The 23968-nt window shown below is 33.3% G+C and overlaps 4 protein-coding genes across 4 annotated transcripts; all 4 read right to left on the minus strand.

The window, feature by feature from the left end:
• Window positions 1-65: 65 nt before the first annotated feature.
• LOC140057798 (uncharacterized) lies at window positions 66-4312 on the minus strand. Its single transcript, XM_072103539.1, has 4 exons — window positions 4213-4312; window positions 1920-1985; window positions 1198-1310; window positions 66-538 (listed from the first exon to the last, which is right to left on the minus strand). Exons 2-4 carry the CDS (start codon window positions 1972-1974, stop codon window positions 341-343), a joined length of 366 nt encoding a protein of 121 aa, XP_071959640.1. The 5' UTR covers window positions 1975-1985; window positions 4213-4312; the 3' UTR covers window positions 66-340.
• A 1681-nt stretch (window positions 4313-5993) lies between these two features.
• On the minus strand, window positions 5994-9711 carry LOC140057795 (uncharacterized). The gene is made up of 4 exons (XM_072103536.1): window positions 9662-9711; window positions 9302-9400; window positions 8684-8823; window positions 5994-6409 (listed from the first exon to the last, which is right to left on the minus strand). Exons 2-4 carry the CDS (start codon window positions 9357-9359, stop codon window positions 6206-6208), a joined length of 402 nt encoding a protein of 133 aa, XP_071959637.1. The 5' UTR covers window positions 9360-9400; window positions 9662-9711; the 3' UTR covers window positions 5994-6205.
• Window positions 9712-13514: 3803 nt separating this feature from the next.
• Window positions 13515-17043, minus strand: LOC140057799 (uncharacterized). Its single transcript, XM_072103541.1, has 4 exons — window positions 16905-17043; window positions 15570-15631; window positions 14834-14943; window positions 13515-14202 (listed from the first exon to the last, which is right to left on the minus strand). Exons 2-4 carry the CDS (start codon window positions 15622-15624, stop codon window positions 14002-14004), a joined length of 366 nt encoding a protein of 121 aa, XP_071959642.1. The 5' UTR covers window positions 15625-15631; window positions 16905-17043; the 3' UTR covers window positions 13515-14001.
• A 1414-nt stretch (window positions 17044-18457) lies between these two features.
• On the minus strand, window positions 18458-22216 carry LOC140057796 (uncharacterized). The gene is made up of 4 exons (XM_072103537.1): window positions 22187-22216; window positions 21386-21445; window positions 19696-19805; window positions 18458-18807 (listed from the first exon to the last, which is right to left on the minus strand). The coding sequence occupies exons 2-4, from the start codon at window positions 21435-21437 to the stop codon at window positions 18583-18585; spliced, it is 387 nt and encodes a 128-aa protein (XP_071959638.1). The 5' UTR covers window positions 21438-21445; window positions 22187-22216; the 3' UTR covers window positions 18458-18582.
• Between the last annotated feature and the right edge of the window lie 1752 nt (window positions 22217-23968).

The raw sequence follows: 23968 nt of genomic DNA on the forward strand, positions 1-23968 counted from the left end.
CGTGTTTTTAATAATATAATGGCTAAGCAGTGGTTTCTTCATAAATCTCTTTAATTATCGAATTACCAAAGCATTAAAAGTCATTCACATCAGCAACTTTTACTATAAATCTTGTACAATATCACAACTCTGTTGAAATTCAGAACATTCTGTGTTAAACCGAACAATTTTTAAAAAGTTAGTAAATTATTTTTTTTTTTAAATACCACAGCATTACATGAAAAGGATATACACCAGACTTATATTGGCTCTTCCACTACTAACAAACAACTCATATGATTAAACTTAAATTTAGGGAAGTAGGCCATAGTTTAATTTTCAATTAAAATATGACACGCGTTTAGCGTACGATAAGGTACATAAGTGCTGACGTCACCAAGACGACAACGCTGCTGGTGACGAATCCCGCTCCGTTGCAGTCGTCCGTCGAACAAGTGGAGTAACAGGTTTCAATCCCTAAAAATTCTGCACAGGTATTTCCAACGGATCCACATATTCGGGTAACAGAATTTACACCATTAGCGCTGACTTTGGTTTTCTATTTAAAAAAAAGAAGAAACCAGGTTCAGTTGCAATGGTAATTTATTATTACCCAAGGCTATAGAACGGAATCTGATAGAAGAAGATTTATTTTTAGTAGGGTGGGGGGGGGGTGGGGGTACACAAATCTGGAATACAGACGTTGTTTGAATTGTTTTGTAATTTTACTGTGTGATTTGTGTACTGGGCCTTCTGGGAGAACATTTATTTTTACTGAAAAGGCTACCCAGTATAAAGAATAAATAAACAAAAAAGAAACAATGTTGGACACATTCACTTGCGCCGAAGAAATAACCAATTAAAATAAACATACATAATGTATATACAGAAAATAACTTTAAAATATAAATACAGTAAAACATAAACTAAAAGTCAAAACATGTGTAATTACATGAACTTGATTGGACGTTTCGAGGATAAATAAATGTTATATATCCATCCATACCCCCAACCCCGCCCGAGAACTGATATTGAGCATAGAGATATTAGTGAACTAAAAAAATATATTTACTGAGTAATTTTCGTGTCCCCGACATTACAAATACAGTGAAATCTCGAGGACGATTATATTGAGTAATTTTCGTATTTATATTTAAAAATCGTTTAACCCTTTCACCACAGATGTTGTTTATGTCAGGGTTAGACAATGTAACTTACAGCACATGAAGTGATGGAGGAAGAACATGTCGTACTGGTGATAGTTGCACTGTCAAAGGGGTCATTGCAGCCGCTATCTGTTGTCACACACGTATAGCAATCGATACAGTTGCCTAAAACAAAACAAAATTCATTCAATTGAGATTGTTCTATACCCACGCAAAATGTGAAGACCTTCCCAGTGTACAGGTTATTCTGATGTTTTACACTCCATTACCCCCACCTCCGGTGGCGGTTCAATGTCATTTTGATATTCCATATAATTTACCCCAACCCCAGCATAAATTTCTGACTACTGTAATTTGGTTTTGGGAGATGTGTGTTGGTTGTTGTTTATGGTGATTGTTTGTTTATTGGTTGGTTGCACGGTTGATTGAGAGCTTTAGTCCATGGGTTTGGTTAAGTTGTTTTGGTTAGTGCGCATGCGTCTCGATTACCTATTGGATAATTGGTTAAGAATGCTGGTTAGAATTTTGTATTGTTGTTAAGTTGGTGTATTGGGTGTTTTTTGTTGATTGTGGTTTTTAGGTTTTTAGTTTTTTTTATTAGTGTTCCATGACCTTCTCATCAAAATGAATGTCTCTCATTGTTGTGCTATGTCAACATAATGTCAATGACGGCGAAATGTCCCCAATAATGAGGATAGCTATGCAAACAAGTAACAAGTACTGTAAGTAAGTAAGAATGGCTATCTCCCAAGTCGATATCTTTTGTAGACTTACCTTTTGCAGCAAGACAACTTACTATCACAATGACGGACAGAAGTTTCATAATCATTGTTGTTAAACCTATACAAAATAATACAATAAAAATACCATTAGTATTTTTAGTGAGAACCTTTTATTAAACTATTGAACCAGGGAGGTATAAAAAATAATTATTATTTTATACCTCCCTGATTGAACCGTGTTCCTATCACTATTATAATAATTAGTGCATGGGCAATCATGTGTCTCATAATAATCCTCCCATTAATCCTGGTTAAAAAACCTTTATTTACATCTCTAGCAACCATCCCCATGGATATAACAAAAATAAACAGTTAATCAAACACTTACTGACAAATTACTAATATATATAATATTTGTTTATTATTAAAAGTTTTCTCGTTTAATAAATGTAATTAATGATAAAGTATTACCATAAATACACTTTACAGTTTATTCGCTTTAAATAATTATTCTCGGTGTTTTGTCTGTGTGCTAAATTTATTATTATATATATAATTATATTAAGTGAAGTTTAGGATCACTTTTTTTTTTCAAACTATATAGAATCTACAATTTGAATTAACTTATATAAAATACAGTTTCGCCACATCATCCAGAAAACTTTTTTAAAACCGATATTTAACGATCGAGACCATATTAAAAATATGTTCTTTTTATGGGGACCTATTGGCAGTTGGCATAACTATAATAACATTCTTTTAAATTCATTATGTTTATCAACGATTTTTCCTTTGTTCCTCGTCATTCTAATGTTCTTATGTTTGCTGACGATATTAAATTATTTAAGTCTATACAAACTTTAAATGATATGTTGTTGTTACAAGAAGACGTTGACAGACTCATTCACTGGTGCGACACTTGGAATATGTCAGTCAATGCCTCCAAATGCAAATCAATGTCTTTTACTCTTAAGAAAAAACCCATCTATTTTGACTTTTATATTAAGAATATTATACTTGAAAGAGTCTCTGTTCACAAAGACCTTGGTATTTTTTTAGATAGTTCATTAACCTTCTGTAAACATATTGATTTTATAGTCTCTAAATGCAATAGACTTTTGGGTTTTCTTTGGAGACATTGCAGACATATTAACGATAAAAAGGCATTAGTTATTTTATACAAATCTTTAGTTAGGTCGAATCTTGAATTCTGCAGTGTTATTTTTAACTCTATTTCTCTTGCCCAGTCTTCTAGATTACAAAGTGTTCAGAACAAGTTTTGTCGATTTTATGTGCGTAAATTTGGTTCTATTAGCAAAGATGTTCTTATTAATTTAGCGGGTAGGCGTAAGTTATTTGATTTAATTTTTCTTTTTAAGGCTGTGAACTCAATTTTCCATGGTAATTTTGAAGTGTACTTTCCTATTTCTGTTCCACAATATCAATTGCGTAATCCTGCTTTATTTTCTATATCAAGAGGGAGGGTAAATATTACTAAAAATGGTTTTGTTAATCGTTTGCCTAAGTTATACCACTCACTATGTAAAATTGATGGATCTGTTGATATTTTTTTTGATTCCCTTGCTTGTTTCCGTCACAAGGTTTTGTCTAATGTCAGTAATATTTAAATGTTGTCTTGTTATCTTTTGATTTTTGCTTGTATATAATATGTTATATTTTACGACTTTCAACCCTGTTAATGGTGACGTTTGGTCACTGTAGGGTGATGATGAAATAAAATAAAAAAAAAAAATAAAAAAAAAAAAAATAAAAAAAATAAATTACAGTATTTAATCCGTATTTTCTGGTCAGTAGAAACGGGCTCTAAGTCTTTTCCACCACCAGGGGAGAGTGAGATTACACTCTCATTCGATTCCTTGTAAATATAAAGATAAAGATAAACTTTATTGAACAAACGCTTTTGTATCAGCGGCACACGTAAATAAGACAAAAAAGTATCAAAAATAACATTAAAGTCTTAATTCTTAATTAAGAATGTGGTGTATCACGTCTAGCGACGTTAAACTTTCTGCATTATTACATCTGCTGACGGCAACAGGCCCATCCATATCATATAACTCCTAATCCTAATATTAACCTAACCTAACCGTCTAAATAATCTCTCTACTAAAGGCTGCTGTATTAACAATATTGCCGCATTTTTAACGTCGGTAAAGAGTTATCGAAACAGTGACTTTAAGTTTTAATATATTTCGTCAGGGGAGACCCGAATAATTCGAATCTCAAACGCGACAGTTGATTTTGTTTTACTATTTCACTTTATAACCTATTGTATTTTTATATAAATTTATTTAAATAAAAACAGTAATGGAAAAGAGACTTACCGTTTTTTCTGTACCGTGGTGTTGTTGTTCTGGCTTAAAGTTGTGTAATCATTGAGTACTGAAGAATAATATGTATATGTATTGTTATACGCAGCCTAGCGACGACACGTTTTGAACAAACTGATGTAATGGTTCAGTAATATTTCGAAATTGGTATAATGTAAAATAAAGAGCCGATTCTCAGTGCTGTATCTCCATGATAATGTTTATCCATTAGGCAAATTCTGTGATACAGTATCACATGTTTCACATGTGATGTGGACGTGCTTGTGTTACGGAAGATTATTAAAGGTTAGGATTTATGATGCAGGCGCACGTGTATCACGATATTTTTCTGTGATGCTATTAAGTTAATTTAAGGTACCAATAATCGGATACTGTAAGTTACTGTTAAGTTCAGAAACTATATTATTCCTCTATTACAGTTTACCACGATGGCGCCACATATATATGTAAATAATTTGAAACCATACGTAACTCGGGGAAGGTTTCTATAGTACATTACCAGTATACTTTAGAGTCTACAACTATCTTATCTCTAGCTCTGTCTACACTATCAAACTTGATGTGACAACAAAATGTGATGTGCCCATATAATTATTATGGACATGTATGTAGATAGAGCTTCAGAGGATAGATGTATACTCTAAAGTATATAGTGGGTAGTTGGAATTAATACAAACAGCAATCTGAATTTTAGAAGAAATAATTTGTTCTGGATGGAAGAAGTATATTATTGTTCTGATGACCGAAATAAATGATTTAATAATTATTTGTTTTAAAACAGTTTGTTCGTGAATGTTTTGTATTGGTTGAATGGAAAGAAAGAATGTTCATTCTTTGATTGACTATTTAGTATATATTTAGGCTAGTCAATCTAGCAAAAAGAAACCTGTAACCGAGTCATTTGAGGGCAAAACAAAGTCTCTACAGACATTTTAGTTTCATTATACTGTATATGCAATACGGTATTGAGAAATGGGGTCGAGGGTCAAATGTCATACTTCCGATCAATTTTTTGTAAAATGTTTCATTGGAGCAAATTGAAATATGTACATTCTGAATACGGCTGTGAAAAAATCAACTCTCTAGCATTAGTGGTTTTCGAGATATAGGACAACTGTAATTTCACCCCCTTATTTGCATATTTTATTTAAATTGTACTACTAATTTGCATACTTTCAAGGTGTGTGACAAAGGTGTGGTTTTGTGAATTACAAAGTGGTTCTATGCTGGCTATTAGGAACCTATGTCTGGGACATTTGAGGGCGAAATAAAGTCTCTACAGACATTTTAGTCCCATTGTGTATGCAGACTTCCGGTCATTTTTTCGTAAAATGTTTCATTAGAGTAAATATAAATATATACATTTTGAATAAAACAGTGACAAAATCAACTCTCTTGGACTAGTAGTTTTTGAGATATGGTAACCCTGTAATTTCACCCTAATTTGCATATTTAAGCTAATTTGCATATCATCGGGATGAGTGACAGAGGTGTGATGCTCAAATTTATAATAATGATCCAACCATCTACAAAAAGAAGATTTTTTTTATTTGGTAGGTTATTACTACTGTATCATTTTGACAATAAAAGTTCTGTAATCTGTTACTTTGTTCATATATATTATTAATATTTATTCTTTGTGACGAAATTACATTATGTTGTAGACGTGTTAACGTAGAAACATTCTAGATTATACGTAATACATTTACAAGCGCCACGAATAAAAACTAAAGAAAAAAAATGTATTATGCGTATAAAAACGTCATGTGTGCCAACATATTTATCTTTTTACCAATATTAAGTCGAATCGCTATCTAGAACATACAGTAATAGACTAATATTCCTAAATATTGTACTACATAGACTGTTCCATGTTGTTTTCTATACAATCAGATTTTAATACACTTCCCTAATTGTAGGTCGTCTGCATAATACAGTACAGTATTATCAAACATAATTTTTCGATTTAAACTAATATAAACTATAGTTAGCGTATGATAAGGTAAGTAAGTGCTGACGTCATCAAGAGGACTACGCTGCTGGTGATAAATGTCGCTCCGTTGCATTCGTCTGTTCTACAAGTGTAGTAGCAGTATTCTACCCCACTATATGTTTCACATTGGTTTCCAACGTCTACGTCCCCACATCCACGAATAACAGAAGTGATACCAGCGATGGTCAGTTTTGCTTTCTAAAGAAAAAACAATTAAAAAAAACAATGTTCATTCGCTTTTACCAAGATATATCACCAACCACCAAACCTCTGTATCCGTATAGGACGGGTGGGTAGGGTAAAACTCGCGTACTACCTACGTCACACATTCACCGTATGCTACGGTTCAAAGTGCGCAATGCATTTCAAACGTTAGATTTATTCTTTGAAATTGTTAAACGTGGCACAGATCACATTTTACCAGCAAAACTTAAACTTAAAATTAGAAAAGTTTTAGTATAAAATGTTTCAGGAAAACGACAAAAAAGTGAAAAATGTTGGTTAAGCCTAGGCTAAGTCTACCCCCTAAAGGTACAATGATTTTGCCAAAATGAAAAAAGCTATAAATTCAAACTTATTCGTGTGTGTTATTAACAAGGATACGTATGCATATGGGTTATAGTTTGAGCAAGTTAAGTTATACAGTTAAGTTCAGAAACTATATTATTCCTCTATTACAGTTTGCCACGATGGCGCCACATATTATATAATTATGTAAATAATTTGAAACCATACGTAACTCGGGGAAGAGTTCTATAGTACATTAGCATAGGCCTACTTTAGTCTACAACTATCTTGTCTAAAGCTCTGTCTACACTATCAAACTTGATGTGACAAAAAAATGTGATGTGCCCATATATGGACATGTGGATGTCATACCACTACCATATATAGTATAACTACCATATTTGGGCACATCACATTAGGCACATGAGTTTGATAGTGTAGATAGAGCAATAGATAGTTGTATAGTGAGTAGTTGGATACAGCAAACTGAATTTTAGAAGAAACCAAAACGGCTCGATCATTATGATTTGGAAACAATATAAAGAGTTACGGTAAAGCTTGGTTCCCACTAGGACGTATTCACAACGCGATGGATCGTCTGAACTACTGTCGCTGCTGTGATTGGTTAACTCGTTTGCCGTTGTGCTTACGTCATTAAGTTGCATTCAATTGGGAACCAAAAACTTTACAATGTACTTTCATGGATAATAAGCAGTAAAACCGTTATGAAACATAAATACTGTAAACGGTTTGTACTAACAAATTATTGTGAACGAAAACATTTCAAATTGGATATAAAAATAAAAAACAATTATTTTTAGTATTTTTTTATTTTATTCCGAATATTTGTATGTTAATAGCGTCCTGAGCAGCTGGTGTAGATAATAATAATGTGAACCTTTTATAATGTAGTTGTAATGTCGACTTGTATATTTTCCTAAAATATTATATTTAACTGGTCACGTCGATAAATAATCAGGCACGGAAAACAAATGCGTCTCCAAATGCACGGTAAATTAATTACTAGGCCTACTCTCAGATATTCCAAAAGGGGCTGATCCAAGGTCCTGGGAACAGTCTCGTACTGAAGACTCGGTATTAAAAGAAGAATAAAAATAGTATTTTCAGTATCGTTTCTTGCATATTAATTAATGTAAAACAGTGGTAAAATCTGTACTACTACATATTTATAGAAACTATTATGTAAACACTATGCATTGTTCCATTGTTGACACAAAAACGTTTTTATCGAAACAGTGCAATTTTGAAATCGTTCTGATCGGTTGTTGTGTTGTTGTAGACTATCGAATGTTTGTCGGTAATAATTTATAATCTAATTAATTTTTGATAAAAAATCACTCATGCTCATTTATTCACAATCAAAATGTTGCATTTTTGTTTACGTAGCCCCACCAGCGGACGCTTTGATTTGTTTGACCTGTATGTCTCGAGTTTAGGTATGACACGCCATGTGTGTCAATATGCTGGAATATTAAGCTAAATCGTGTATAGAAACTATAAGTATAATAAGACCAGGAAAGAGTATAAAAATCGTATTATTCCTTGATAAGATTAGTGTTTTTAGCTTATTAAAATATGATAAAGTACGTCATCAAGAGTACCACGCTGCTGGTGATGAATGTCGCTCCGTTCACGGAGGTATTATACATCCATGCTCCGTTTCAGTAGTCCGTCCGACAACTGTAGTAGCAGAAATCTAATATATTTTAATTTGTACAGGTGGCGTTGTTTCTAAATTGGGCAACTCGCTCGCGTTGCGCCTACGTCGTTGCATTTGCGTTATAAAATTTACTTTCACAACAATTACTTATATCATTTGTTATTATTGGAGAAAAATGTTTTATTTTCATTGCTGCTGTACGGTATGATTATAATTGTTCCAATAAAAATTTATAAACCTTTAGTTGTTATTGTTTCTGTTGAGGTAGACCAGATATTACTTACATAACATGCTTCATATTCGGTCCCGTAATAAGATGATGTGTTGTAGGTGGTGCATTCCACGCTGCCGACCACTGAACTGTCAAATGGATCATCGCATCCTTTCTCCAATGAACCACACGAATAACAACGGATGCAGTTGCCTGAAACAAAGAGTAGTTCGGATTAAATAATAAAACATTTTATGAGTTTTATAGCAGGTATTGAATATTTTGAGTGAGTGGACGACAAATAACCGATTTAATTCACTCATTGGCCTCCCAAATCAACACGTTGCGTGTATTTTTTTAGATAATCAAATAAATAAATAAATACAGACAGTACACAGATGGTAGTTTGTTTTTAACTTTTACCTTTCGGGGGTTTTAAACAATTTAAACCAATTTTTAACCATTTTAACAAACTTTTAACCTGGAATTTCTTTTTATTGTAATTGTATTTCTGTATTTTATCATTGTTTTATTTTAAGGTGAACAAACCTACAATTTATGTAATATTGTGTTTGACTGAACTAAATGAAATGAATGAATGTGCTGCTTCCACATCATTTATTTGTCCAATATAAAATCAGAAATTTGCTTTCTGTACACTACATACCAAATAAAAAAAGTAATAACTTACCTCTTGCAGCAAGACTTACTATTACCACCAAGGACAAAAGTTGAAACCTCATTGTCATCCCTTTACTAACAATTACTGCAGTATTCAATTTTATTAAACCTGTGCAATAAAAAGGGTAGGTGGGTGGGTGTTTTGGGGTTTTTTTTTATTAGTAGATATTTTACTCAAATCGTATTGATATTCTTAATTTATTAATTTAATACGTCGTTAATGTTAAGTTTAAAAATGAATGTTTTAAAATCTATAGTTTGAATATTAAAAGAAAAGGCTAATCAGTAATAGTATTTTACCATAATTAATTATAATATGCCTATTACACAACCGCATTTGTCTTTAAGATATAAAAGTCATAGAACTTACTGTTATTAGTTGTTCTGACGTGCTGAGACTTTTTAATTTTATGACTCAATATGTATGTACCTGAAGTTGTTTACTTCCTAGTTCCTAATTCAACCTATTATATACTTATTGCCGTAGAGGGCGTGGGAATGATAGAAGAGGTCAAGGGTCGTCTATTCATGCCAAAATATTTTGAAAATATTAATTTTTACAACCATCCCAATTGATTGCCACATGCTTTTTTAATTTCGAGCATTTTTGCCTTTGACAGAGATTGAAGATAGAAGCGAAATAATTTGTTCTGGATGGAAGAGGTATATTATTGTTCTGATTACCGACATAAATGATTAATTTAAAAATTATTTGTTTTAAAACAGTTTGTGAATGTTTTGTATTAGTTGAATGGAAAGAAAGAATGTTCATTCTTTGATTGACTGTTCCATTAAACTCATCTCCACTCTTATACATTTAGTACACATTATATTTTAACACATGATAATATTCTCTCCATGTAGGCCTAACTCATGAACCTTCATTATTTTTATAATAATGATCCAATCATCTACAAAAAAAAAAGATTTTTTATTTGGTAAGTTATTATTACTGTATCATTTTGACAATAAAAGTTCTGTAATCTGTTACTTTGTTCATATATATTATTAATATTTATTCTTTTTATCTATTCTAATTACATTATTTTGTAGACGTGTTAACGTACAAACATTCTAGATTATACGTAATGCATTTACAAGTGCCACAAATAAAAACGAAAGAAAAAAAAAACGTATTATACGTATAAAAACGTCATGTGTGCCAACATACAGTAATAGACTAATATTCCTAAATACTGTACTACATAGACTGTTCCATGTTGTTTTCTATACAATCAGATTTTAATACACTTCCCTAATTGTAGGTCGTCTGCATAATATTATCAAACATAATTTTTCGATTTAAACTAATATAAACTATATTATAGTTAGCGTATGATAAGGTAAGTAAGTGCTGACGTCATCAAGAGGACTACGCTGCTGGTGATAAATGTCGCTCCGTTGCATTCGTCTGTTCTACAAGTGTAGTAGCAGTATTCTACCCCACTAATTGTTTCACATTGGTTTCCAACATCCCCACATCCACGAATAACAGAAGTGATACCAGCGACGGTCTGTGTTGCTTTCTAAAGAAAAAACAATCAGGTTCATTTGCTTTCACCAAGATATATCACCAACCACTAAACCTAAAGGCGGTTTGGTCAACCTCTGTATCCGTATAGGACGGGTGGGTAGGGTAAAATTCTTTTTTGCGAAAAAAAATGTATTTTTTAGACTAATTTCTTAAAAAACCTATCACGAATTAATTAATTAACTGCTAGTCATAACAATTTATGTTATTCGGTATCGGTGGTAGGCAGGGGAATCCCCTTCAAATGACACGATCCTTGTGGGAGTGGCAATAGACAATTATTGGTTGTAACTAAACCTAAAGGCGGTTTGGTCAACCTCTGTATCCGTATAGGACGGGTGGGTAGGTTAAAACTCGCGTACCTACGTCACACATTCACCGTATGCTGCGGTTCAAAGTGCGCAATGCATTTCACACGTTAGATTTATTCTGTGAAATTGTTAAACAAAACTTAAATTATTCAAGAAAAGTTTTAGTATAAAATGTTTCAGGAAAACGACAAAACATGTAAAAAATGTTGGTTAAGCCTAGGCTAAGTCTACCTCCTAAAGGTACAATGATTTTGCCCAAATGAAAAAAGCTATAAATTCAAACTTATTCGTATGTGTTAGTAACACGGATACGTATGTGTGTGGGTGAGTTTGCCCAAATTCTATAATTTCGATTACCTACTCGTTAATTAAAGAGACAGTTACTTTTTTGAAATATTAAAAGTGTAGATAATACTTACAAAACATGCATCATCATTGAAATCAGCTTCGGAGATGTAATAAGAAATATATGTATCCGAGCATGTCACACTGTCAATCTCCGCACTGTCAAATGGTTCATTACATCCACTCTGATATGGATGACACGCATAACAACGGATGCAGTTGCCTAGAACAAAAATTATTTCTAGTTTGAGAGAAGTATAGTCGAATAAACCAAACATATACTTATTTTTTGGATATCATGGTGACGATTACAATGATGTGGCTTTAGATATTTCAAGTGACATAGAAGGTTCAAGAAATAACGTATATTTTTGTTGTTTTTGTTACAATGCATACCTATTTAAAAAACTGTTTAACTCAGTAACTTATTAATTTTTTTTATCGTGAAGAAAATTAGTTCAATTCTCTTAATTAAAATTTCATTTTTTATTTCGACACTTCCCTCACAATCTGCGCGTTGCGGTCTAACAACAATTTAACTAAAAAGTTTAATATAAAAAAACACACTGCCTGCGTACATAATTTTGAACATCATACAAACTATATTACAGTACTACATATTTACAAAAGATTGGCTGGTTTGTTGATTGATTGATTGATTGATTGATTGAATGAATGATTGGTACCAAGACTTACCCCGTGTAGCAAGGAAACTTATTATTACCACCACAGACAAAAGTTGAAACCCCATTGTTTTCCCTGAAATAAAAACTATTATTGTATTCTGTTATTTTATTAAACCTGTGAAAAGAAAGAGTAGGATTTGTTTTCGTTGAGGTTTTGACAAATTGGTTTTAAGTTAATTTTCCATAAGATTTCGTTGCGTAAATAAATGGTTCTCAATTTCCTAAATTAAATAAATTGATATTGTCAGTGTTTTTAATAACACTTGATAGTTTGTTCCATTCTCTTATAGCAGGAACCGTAATTAATTATTGTTTTAGGTGGAATGAAATTTACACCACTTTGTCTATAGTAGTAGCCTATGATTATGTTGATCACAAACTTTCTTAAAGTTACGATGTAGCAGAGTTCAGTTAATTTTAACTAACAAGTCCTAGAACTTACCGTGTTAGGTGCGGTTCTGACGAAGTTATAGTAAAGACTGTTTCTAGGAACTTTTTATTTTGTTTGAACGCTTCTACAGACTTTTATGGTTCAATATTTGAGATTTGCATCTGTATTGTTTAAAGGGTCCTATACATTTCAATGTACGGCACGAGTGTTCAAAGGTGTGCAATATATTTTTATTTGCTTGTTTTAAGCAAGAGGTATTTTATTACGGGACATTTTATATCGCTTTTTATAATCATGTTAGTTTATTGTCACATTGGTAATTCCGAGTGCCGCCTTTTTTTTCTTTTATCAGATTCAAGATGGAAGCGGGCGATTTCGTGTATATGCATGAAATTGAAGAAAAGTTTTCTTTCGAACAGTATATTTTTGTTCAGTGCTGTATTCACACATACTGCAATATTTTTCCTGTAATCATAGAAATATTTTCTAATACAGCATCTTATTTGTATCACATGATGCTTCTATCATGTAAAGTTAGGTTAGGGTTTGGATGATACAGGCGATACATAATAAACATAATGTGAAGTTGTATTACCTATATTATTACTAATATTCATGGATACTGGATAAATAAACTAGAATTGGGTTGTTGTGAATCTGTTCGTTGAAAGAGTGAGTGTTCTATTATAACTTTAAAACTCATCTCCGCTCCTTAGATAGGCCTATTTGATTATGTTTTATTTCATAATAATATTGTCCCAATGTAACTCATGAACCTTCATTTTATAATGATACCAATCATGTGAATTGACTTTTGACTTGGTAGGGAAGCCGTCACTCTTATACAATCACTGTGAATTTGTGTGTACGCGTCAATGTCGAAATGTTGTATTTTGAAACACATTACGGTAGACGTATTATTATAGTCAACGTACAAACACTCTAGATTAAACGTAATTTATTTTAAATCTACAACTTATATCAACAAACACCACAATAAATATATTTTTTTCTAAATAACCAAGTACAAAAAAACACTGGACGTGTTATTTCTATGCTAAAAAAAAAATTTCCTATGTATAAAACTAACAGCCACTGGCGAACTTGTTCGAGCGAATCAACTCGGTTTCGATTGGTTGCACATTATTTTGATGTAGATAATCTTTGAAGGTTTGCATGGAAAAGTAAATAATTATTATATTAACAAAATTTGATTTATATTACGTTATAATTTACCAACTTTTAAAATATCTTCTAAAATGTATGCCACCACACCACATTTACAGTCAATTCTGGTATAAATTCCATCCTAATTTACGATTGCTTCACTTACGATACAATTCTTTATAGTCTTAAAAATTACAATTTATGAGATATATTCTCACTATTTATATATTATATTATCTAAAAGCAGATGTAATGATAAATATTTATCTTTAGCTCTGTTTACAACATGATCAGAGAGATGAGTCCAGACGCAACGATGAAGAGGGCGCTGCCTACGGCTGTTTGCATTGAGCCATTACATTCATCGGTAGTGCAAACGGTGTAACATAATTCGACGCCACCAGATTCAGCACATTGGGTCGTGAAAACTCCACATCCACGAATTACTGCCTCAACGTCATTTGCTTTTGACTCACTTTTCTAAAAGAAAAATGAAATATATCTTACATATTGTTGCTTACAATATATTTGGTACCATTCACTTTTATTTGACTCTTGCATACAGCGGCCTGGCCGGAACTAACCACCTTTTACAAATACATTCCGTCGTATTTAAACATAACCACAGGTGGAAATATGCAAATTAAGTCAAATTGTGCGTCACACAAAAGACCGTACATTGATTCTCCTTGTTGGACGCAACGCAAAGGAGTAAAGGCGCCGCCATTAATTTGACCAATCACGGCGCGATGGACCATCCGCACTGTCTCGTGTGATTGGTCAGCTTACTTGCGTTGGGCCTACGTCGTTGCGTCCACGTGGGAACCAATTTTAACCTATGATATTGTCGTCACACGCGAGCGACGTTTGAGAGATGGGGTACCTTTTTCATTCGACTAATGTTAGGACGATCCTTTTTTTTTGGCGAAAAAAAATGTATTTTTTAGACCAATTTCTTAAAATACCTATCACAAATTAATTAATTAATTAATTAACTGCTAGTCATAATAATTTATGTTATTCGGTATCGGTGGTAGGAAGGAGACTCCCCTTCTTCATATGACACGATCATTGTAGGAGTGACAATAGAAAATTATTGATTGTAACTTACGTAACATGAACTTGTGCAGTTGACCGTTGTGATCTGGGCACTGTCAAAAGGGTCACCACATTTACTCTCTGTGACACTGGTACATGAATAACATGTCAGGGCGTAACTGCCTGAAAATTAAAAAATTGCGATGCTTTTTACTAGTTCGTACTTTTATGTCCCAAACATCCTATCCCAACAATCAATTCCTGTTCTGTTTATGAATATTGTATACCGGTATATATCAATATTGCTCTTTCTATTTCCCATCCTCTTTTTGAATATTTTCTTTTTTTCTATATACATAATGCTTTGTAACTAATCAATTAGACTTTCCCCAAGTCTGTATTTATTGTCTTTTGCTTATGTTTAGTCCACCAAAATATTTCGTATTTTACGTATGAAGCGCCATGTGTGCCAAATTATATCTTTTTACCCAAATTTAAGTTTCATTACAGTCTAGAACCTAGAATATATAATATAAAATTAAAATGGAGATTAATATCTTTACAATTGTGATGAAATTGTTATTGTCGAATAATTTGTTTTTTTTCTTTTGTCCTCTGTTCTAGGTTTACCAACTAGCATATAGTTTAGCACCTGTTTGGTCTTTCCTTGCCTTTTATATTTGTTTGGGTTTTTTTTCTATGTAGTGTATATGGAAATTTAATATATAAAAATAAATTTGCTGCATTAGAAAGTGTGTAGTTAATATACTATAAAACACACTATAAAATAAAATTTAAAAACAATTTACCTGTTGTAATAACAGTAGTAAGTATTGCTAGTACCAACCACATTTGATGACCCATGATGAACCTAAAAAAAAGAGACTTATTTATTTTAAACTAAAAAAGTATATATGCTTGATTTCTGTGAGTAAGGGAAAAGGTATATAAACCTAAACGTAATTTTAAAATTACATAAAATTTTTTTTTTTTTTTTTTTTTTTTTTTTAATTTTTTCGGACACAAAACTGCCTAGAACCGTACATTATTTTTTGTGTACAGTATTATGGTTAAAGATTGATGCGAGAAGATGTGATCAATTTTAACGTCATTGGGGAAACATCATCGCGTCATAAAGCTTGGAATTCCCACTCATTGCGCCTATGTTACGTTGCATCCAATTTGAAGCCAAGCTTCGAAATTCCAACCTTAAACAAGAAATATTTCTTACAAAAGTCACCGCCCATTGCACAATAATTACCGTCTATAGGCCTATGCATTTCACTATTTATCAGCAAATGTTTTCATTGTCTTAGTTCCCAGACGTACTGTGGGGTGTGCGCATGCCCAATCCGAGTTCCCAAATACCCATTTTTTCAGCCGTAGTAAACTAAAAGCTACCGCATGGTCCTAATATTCTCTTGAATATAACTGCCTAAAGCTTGGTTCCCACTATAGGACTCAACGCAAGCGTGTTGACCAATGACAAGCGACAGTTCGAATAATCCATCACTTGTTATTGGTCAACTCACTTCGTTCCGTTACGTCGTTGTGGTGCGTCTCTATTGGGAACCAAGCTTGAAAGAGCGGTGCGAAAACGAAAACATCTCATCTATAGCAAGTTTATTGTTTTTAACATTAGGCTGCCTTTAATTAAGCTTGATATAATCAATTAAAAATATGATACAGTAACCATTGTGAGTAAGTTATACGATCACATTTCTCCTAGCGATGCGATGCTCAAATATATTCCTTTTATCCGATATTCTTTTCTTCAAAATTATATATGTGCCTATATAATTTATTGTGTATAGATATAACAATTGTATATAAAGTAAAAACATAATCCTGATTTGTTTACAAACAAAATAAGTTTGTATTCAATGTACCATTGCCTACTGCAGTCTCATTTTGACACAATTTCATTGCACTTTAAGCCTAATCTTCTGTAGTTTCACAGAGAGGCAGACCCCGCTACACGCCTCAGTCCGATATTATTGACATTTGAAAGAGTATGGTGTAAAGGATCATTCAGTTTCTAAAATCTAGTAATAATTTTTTTTTTGCCCTGCTTAAATTTCCCTTTTCTGTGAGGAGAAAAAAATGAATAAAATATATAATTAAATAATTGCGAAAATACTTACGTTATTGACGCTATACTGCGGCTCTTCTCAATTTTTTAAATGGCAGAAAATGTTAAATCTTTGCTATTTGTTTGGAATGCCCAGCAACAGCTCAAATAGAACATTATTATTGGCCAATCAGAGCTATTTCTAACGATATTTTGTTTCCTAAATGAATATCTCTACAAGGTAAATGAAGCAGAAAACTAAATCATTCAGAGGTTTATTGTTTGTATTTATGCATGCCTAGAGTAACGTATCGCCTTTCAAGCGTTGCCATGATGATCTTGAAAAAAACAGAACATATCCTAAAGAATCGATTACACTTAATCATTTTCTTCTCATTATATTGCAATGGCACCTTGGTGTTTTCGTGCGCGCGTGCAAAATATGCTATCATTATTATCATTGTTTGAACGCGCGCGTCCAGCTTATGTGCATCTTCGTTTGTCGAGATTGTTTTTTTTAAAGATTTAATTGTATTTACAGTTTTTTTTTTTTCGTACCGTAAGCATGATTAAATTACATTTCTGTATTGGGTTATCACTTTGTATTCATCTTTGTAGACTTCATTCCCTTTTAGCGAATATTCCAGTAAAATGAATACACATAGGTCCTACATAATTATGAATAAATATATGAAGTAATTAAATATCCACTAATACAAGTGTAAAGTCACGTATGGTGTCTTATCGTACTACGTAATTGATAATAATAAAAATCATAATCCGGCCTGATTTTAATTTAACTAAAAGTTATACAGTGTGTGTGCTACCATCCTTGAGTTTCCTGCGTTGGTATAAAAAACAATTTTTGTAGACCATTGACTCTTGCTCCAAGTGCGTCCCATATTAAGCACGAACTGTCCGAGGCGGCGTCTCATAGTAGACACAAATTGTTAGAAGGGCACATAAGTTAACCAACATATTTAACTCTTTTTGTAATTTATCTTCTGCATGCATTAGCCTACTTGAATGTTTTGGTATGGAGAACCTCCTCTTTCTTTTTTCTTGAGTATACAAGGCTAGATTGCTTTGATACAACAAAATAATCGAATCGTTATGATTCTAATAACATGACGGTTATGATGTTAATAAAACTGTATAATACCTTATACAATAGAGAAAAAAAATACCAACTACTATGTAACGGACGCCAAATTATGAACACCTCATAGATGGGAGGGGTACCGGTCATACTGGCCGACTTTAGAGGAAATTGTCGTCTGCAACTATAGCATTTTAAAATGTTGCAAGAAGAAAGAACCGGATGAAAAACGGAACCCAGTAAGCCGAAGCTGATAGTAAAAACCTGATTGTTACATAGGCCTGGTAAAATTGTGTACGTCTGTTGACGTAAGGGATCATTCATTGAATAGTACACATGGGCAAACATTTACTGGTTTTATTATATAGACCTATATAATAGGTCTATTCAGTATATGAAGAGTAAACATTAGACCGAAAATACTCTAAACACATGAGTTATCAATAACTGAACATATTTACACATCTATATACAAACACTGTGGGCATCAAGTAAACCAAAAGTAAGTAAAGTAAACACAGATAATATTAAGTTGGAGCCTTTAATACCCTGTTTACGATATTCGCGCGAATCGAAAAATGTCTGATTGGTTGGTGCATTCTTTTTTACGTCACAAAAGTGGATGAAAATAATAAATACACATGCGCATTAGTCAACGCTTTCGATTATAGTCCATGATACAATGTGCGATTGTGTATGTTACAAGTAGAAGAGCGCCTTTAACGGTTGTAGTTGTAGCAGCATTACATTCGTCCTTCTCACAGGTAGTAAAGCAGGTGTCATATCCAGCGACTTCAATACAGTCATCATCACCGGAACCGGTACTGCTACATCCACGTTCCACGTATGAAATGCCTGCAATATCTGTTTCGGCTTTCTGTGGAAATTAAAAATGTAATTTAAAAAGAGGTTGAATTGAATGGAGTTGATTTATTTACATCTCATTAAAAGAAAAACATGCACAGTTTATGATACAAAATATAAAAGACAGATACAGAGCCACAGGATAGCCCATGAAAGTCCCAATGTGGGAATTATTTCGAATGGGGTCCTCCTCAATAATAAATTTAGAAATGACAAAAACAGAAAAAAAAATTACAATACATAAAACATACTTAACTACTGGTACATTTAAAAATATTACTTTACCGTTGATTCACTATCACAAGCTCTAATTCTAAGATAATCCTTTACTTTTATTTTAAAATGTTCAATAGATTTGCTTTGTTTTATTATTATGAGCAGGCAGGGCAATCCAATTCTTAATTGCTGAATATATAAACGGACTACGAGCAACTTATTTAGAAGTAGGTACTCGAAAATTAAGACTGCTCCCTCTTGTATTACATTGGTGACATTCATTAATACGGTTATCTTAAAAAATACAGGGCTCAATATTTATCTTATAAACACGCAATTTCCTAGCATGCAATGGCTTTCCATATTTGCTAGTTGAAAATGTTAAAACTACAATAGTTATGTTTATTTCTTTTTAGTGTAGTGAAAGCTACTGTAGACGTGATCAACTAATTTTGTTATTTGAAGTTTGAAAGAATTAATTTCCCAATTGCTTGATAATTATGTTTTTCAATTTGCTTTTTTTTTATCTGGCAAAAAGGTTTGATAGTGAATAATGTAGACATGTAATGAAAACACTAACCATCAACCGACCGATGAAAGATTTTACAGAGGAAAATGAAGTGATAAAAAAATGAAAAAATAATTCAAGCTAATATATTTCATTTTGTAAAAGTAAGTCTCTTACATAACAACCTGTCGTTGAGCAATTGCCCGATTTGATTCCGATACTGTTAAATGGATCGTCACAGTTTGGAGTCTCGAGAGATGTGCAAAAGTAGCAGCTTAAACAATTACCTATTGAGAAATATAATAAGAATAATCATTAAATGAAATATCGCTCGATTACCCGGGTTCGAATTAGTAATCAATTACTAAAAACTAGCTTTTCGTAGATAAGCCCTTTTCTCAAAGTATACCACTCGATTCCGTAGCTGTCACTAGATTCTATCTGGCAGACTATTGCAAGTCTACTAGATACATGTCTAACTTTATTAAGTACTTGTAATACACAATATACCTGCCATTAGATTAACATAGTACACAGTTATTGCTTTTAATTTTATCAGTATGCCTAAATTGCAATGTTTATGAATAGGCATGCAGGCATGATACATATAACAATAAGGTCGTATGGTGTATATTAGATTGTATTGTGTGTCGCTAATAACACAAAACATTGTTGTTATACAGTCAACGTATGTTGGTAACGAAGTGGTATTAAAACTTCAGGGATTCAGTGGCATGTTCCCCAAAAATGATAATCAATATTGGCATAATTTTGGATAGTAATAAGTTGTTTATTAAATTGATCGATTAATGTTGACGGATAGTGGCTATTGGTGGTAAATATTGATCAATAAGCCTACATTCGTCTTCAGTCATTCGCCTGCTGCTGTCGAAATAATAAATTCATATTTACTTTTCCTGTCATTTTTCGTTGCACTGTAGATACGTGACATTCATAAAGGCCAATTTACACAGACGAGCGGTAACGGTAAGCGGTAAAGTTGAGCGGAAAACGCAAAAATAGAATCTATGTTATTTCTTATGACCATTTACACAGAACGCGGAGCGAACGAGTGGTTGAGCGAAAATCCGCTCAGGATGATCGAAACAGATTTGATTTTGTGAAAATAACGCGCGGTATTTATGGATTCTGGCCAACCAACGACATGATTGATATGACGTCATCTATCAACAACTTTTTTTTGCGTCCGTCGAGTGAAAGACGACAATCGAGTGCCGTAGTAGGCCTAGCCTAGTTTGCAACTTCTTTTTATTCAGAAATACAAACACCTACGACGTGACTAATGTTCGTATAAGGACAGTGAAAAGAAAATATACATTTTAGTACGTTATTAGGCAACAATTCCCTATAAAACTTAGGTCTGTGTGTGCTAGGCCTACTGACAGTCAGTCACATCCAGGCCAGCAGTGACTGCATTAGCCTCGAGGCCTACACGCATCTACTTTCCACCACTACGTGCGCGAACTCCGCGCGCTGTGTAAATGGGAAAGGCCACGCGGTTTTTCGCTTACAATTTCCGCTTACCGTTACCGCTCGTCTGTGTAAATTGGCCTTTTACAGCTTATACGGTTTATTGATCAACTTATGCATGCACATTATTAAAGTGTATTGACATTTGTTTAGCAGCTTTAAGCCATTTAAAATGGCTTAAACGGCTGTATGACCACGACCCATGTTTGTCGGTTACTGTACTTCATACTTTATTTATGAACACTTGCGGCACACCGCTCATAGGTGATAGGTATGGAAGGCATTAAGTGCAAAAACGTAACTAAATTCAATCCATCGTGTAGTATAGTTCATTGAATGATTAATGGATAAACCTACCTAAACATTGTGTTCTTACCTGTCGTACAAAGGCACAACACGAAACCCACTACGTACTGTATTCTTTGCATTTTCACACCTGATCAAAAATAAAATAGCCTTAGTACCGTTTTCATAATGTTAAAAGTAGGCCTATAACGTAAAATAATAAATCTAACAGGCCCTATTAAATTGCTGTGCTCTGTGCACGAATATTCAACCAGTTTATCAAAGTGTTTTGGTGTGCTAACATAGAGTAATTGTAGCGGATAGAAATATTTAATTATTTTTATGCCCCAAGTCTGTAGTTATTATTTTATTTATGTTATTCCACCAGTCGGCGTTTTGATTTTTGTCGAATTACTATTATACCCCTTTCACATCAACTAGAACAACTCCGGTTTTGCTAGGTCTTATGTGATAGTCTAGGTTCTAGGCCGAAATTAGTATTAAAAAAAATGTTTTAGCACATATGGCGTTTCATACGTATTCTACCCGAACTCACAATTTCGACAAAAATCAAAACGCCGACTGGTGGAGTAACATAAATAAAATAATAACTACAGACTTGGGGCAAGTCTTGGTTATGTGAATGGCGTATTCTCGTGGAGTTTATCGTCGTCGTCGTTGCGAATGTTCTCCGACTCGGGGTCTCCGGGTTTCCATGGAGAATCACTGCGGAGTTCGATGTGAAAGGATATAGAGTAGGGGTTTAACTATTAGAGAAAGGGGGCTAATGTTAGAATAATTACTAATGAAAAGATTTTCGGTTGTCACAATGAAAAGTGTAAACTTGTCTAAAGATACACTACTTTTTAAATAAAAACCATCAGAAACTTACGTTTTGCAATTATTGTTACCTTGTCTTGACTCCAACATGTCACCAAATGAGGTGCGCCAATTTGTGTCAATTATTATATAATATTATTTTTTTTTTAATAACCAGTGCCTTAATTAAGCAATTTAATTACTCAATCAAATTCAAAAACAAACAAAAGCTTAATTTGTAGTCGTCATGGACACGAATTTAGTTTTACATGCGAATAATATTTCGGATGTGTTCCAGTTACTATTTGACTCACATCAATGCAATCACTTTTCGATTACCGATGTAATATGAAACCTAATTGGAGTGTCATGAAATACAACATGACAGACCCGACGTCGTTTTGCTGGCCGGTCATTTCATTTCATTTATTTGTCCGACATCATGTTCTGGGACCCCAAAAGCAACAGAATCACCATAAACATGTAATGTCTGGGGCCTCAGAAGAACTTTACTACAAAAATTAAAATCAATATACAGTTCGAGAATAATTTGAAGTTATAGGGCCAAGTCTATGCACTGTGCTGGTTATATTGTTTTCTACGGTATGTAACTTTACATTTTAAACAATAATACTTTCAGTTTAGTTGTTTTATTTTCTTGTCGATGCATTAATTCAGGTGTAAATATATTTTTTTGTTTCAATGATGCAGTAGTATGTCTTTAATTCATTAAACTCTTTGTTAAATCAGACTGCCTGTGACGTATGTAATCTGCTATATTTTTTCAACCACCACCATTATACTTATTTTAATTTTAACCGGTGGCCATGCCTTAAAGTTTGTTTAACAAACTTATTTTGGCCTCCTCCACACCATTTTATCCTAATTTTGTTATTTCAGTTATCGAATATTATATTATCATGTGGTTGTATTTATTATTTGTGTGTGGAAAATCAATAAAACAAACAAAGAAAACTATGCACTTTACAATGTTCAATAGTTCCAAATGAAGCGGGTGCTTGTTGTTGTTGTTAGTTCATTTTTATACTGGGTGACCTCTTCAGTCAAAGACTGATCTCCCAGAGGGCCCAGTTGGTGATCAGTGGCTGTGATGTAGGCCTACTAATACACCGGGGTAACCCCCTACTCGTCTCGAAAGATGTACTAGGTTCTTTAAAGTGCACACGAGCTAGTTGTGTACACTGGACCTACGGTTTATAGTCCTTATCCGAGAAGACTCGTTCTACCACCAGAACCATGGAGTGAGTGAGCCTCGAACCCCTGCCGATGTTATGGCTAGGTAATTACGGTTCCACTGTCTTAACCGCTCGGCCACTCACTCGAGTGAGTGGCCGAGTTTATGACTTGGATCCCATTCGTATTATTTTTATGTAGAGTACACATAACATTCATGAACGGTCAGCACTATCCCCTGCTAGGAAAAGAGGGAGATTCCTCTTTACTTTAGTGTATATCTCATTATGACAGTTTTAATACGTTATGTGTATTTATTTAGACCCTTTAATACAAAATCAAGATGTTGATTGTTATAATCAACTGTAATGTATATTATATTATATACATTGTAATTGGCGATTGTGACGCCTCATAGTCTGGTCACATTATTACAGGTGCTCGTCTTATGTATGCAAATTCACTAAAGTAACAGTAGAAACGGCTGCAATGCGAAACAGTTACACGATGCATGAGAATGTGCCACAACGGTAAGTGAGTTTTTACTATAACTAAGATTGTAATTTAATCAATAAACGTACGCCTTTATTATCATCATCGATCGGTTTAGGACGATCCGTGATGCGCCACATGTACAAAGTCTTATATCTGTCCACTGGTG

This window comes from Antedon mediterranea, chromosome 8 (assembly GCF_964355755.1).
Source record: "Antedon mediterranea chromosome 8, ecAntMedi1.1, whole genome shotgun sequence".
In the NCBI taxonomy this organism is placed as follows: domain Eukaryota; kingdom Metazoa; phylum Echinodermata; class Crinoidea; order Comatulida; family Antedonidae; genus Antedon; species Antedon mediterranea.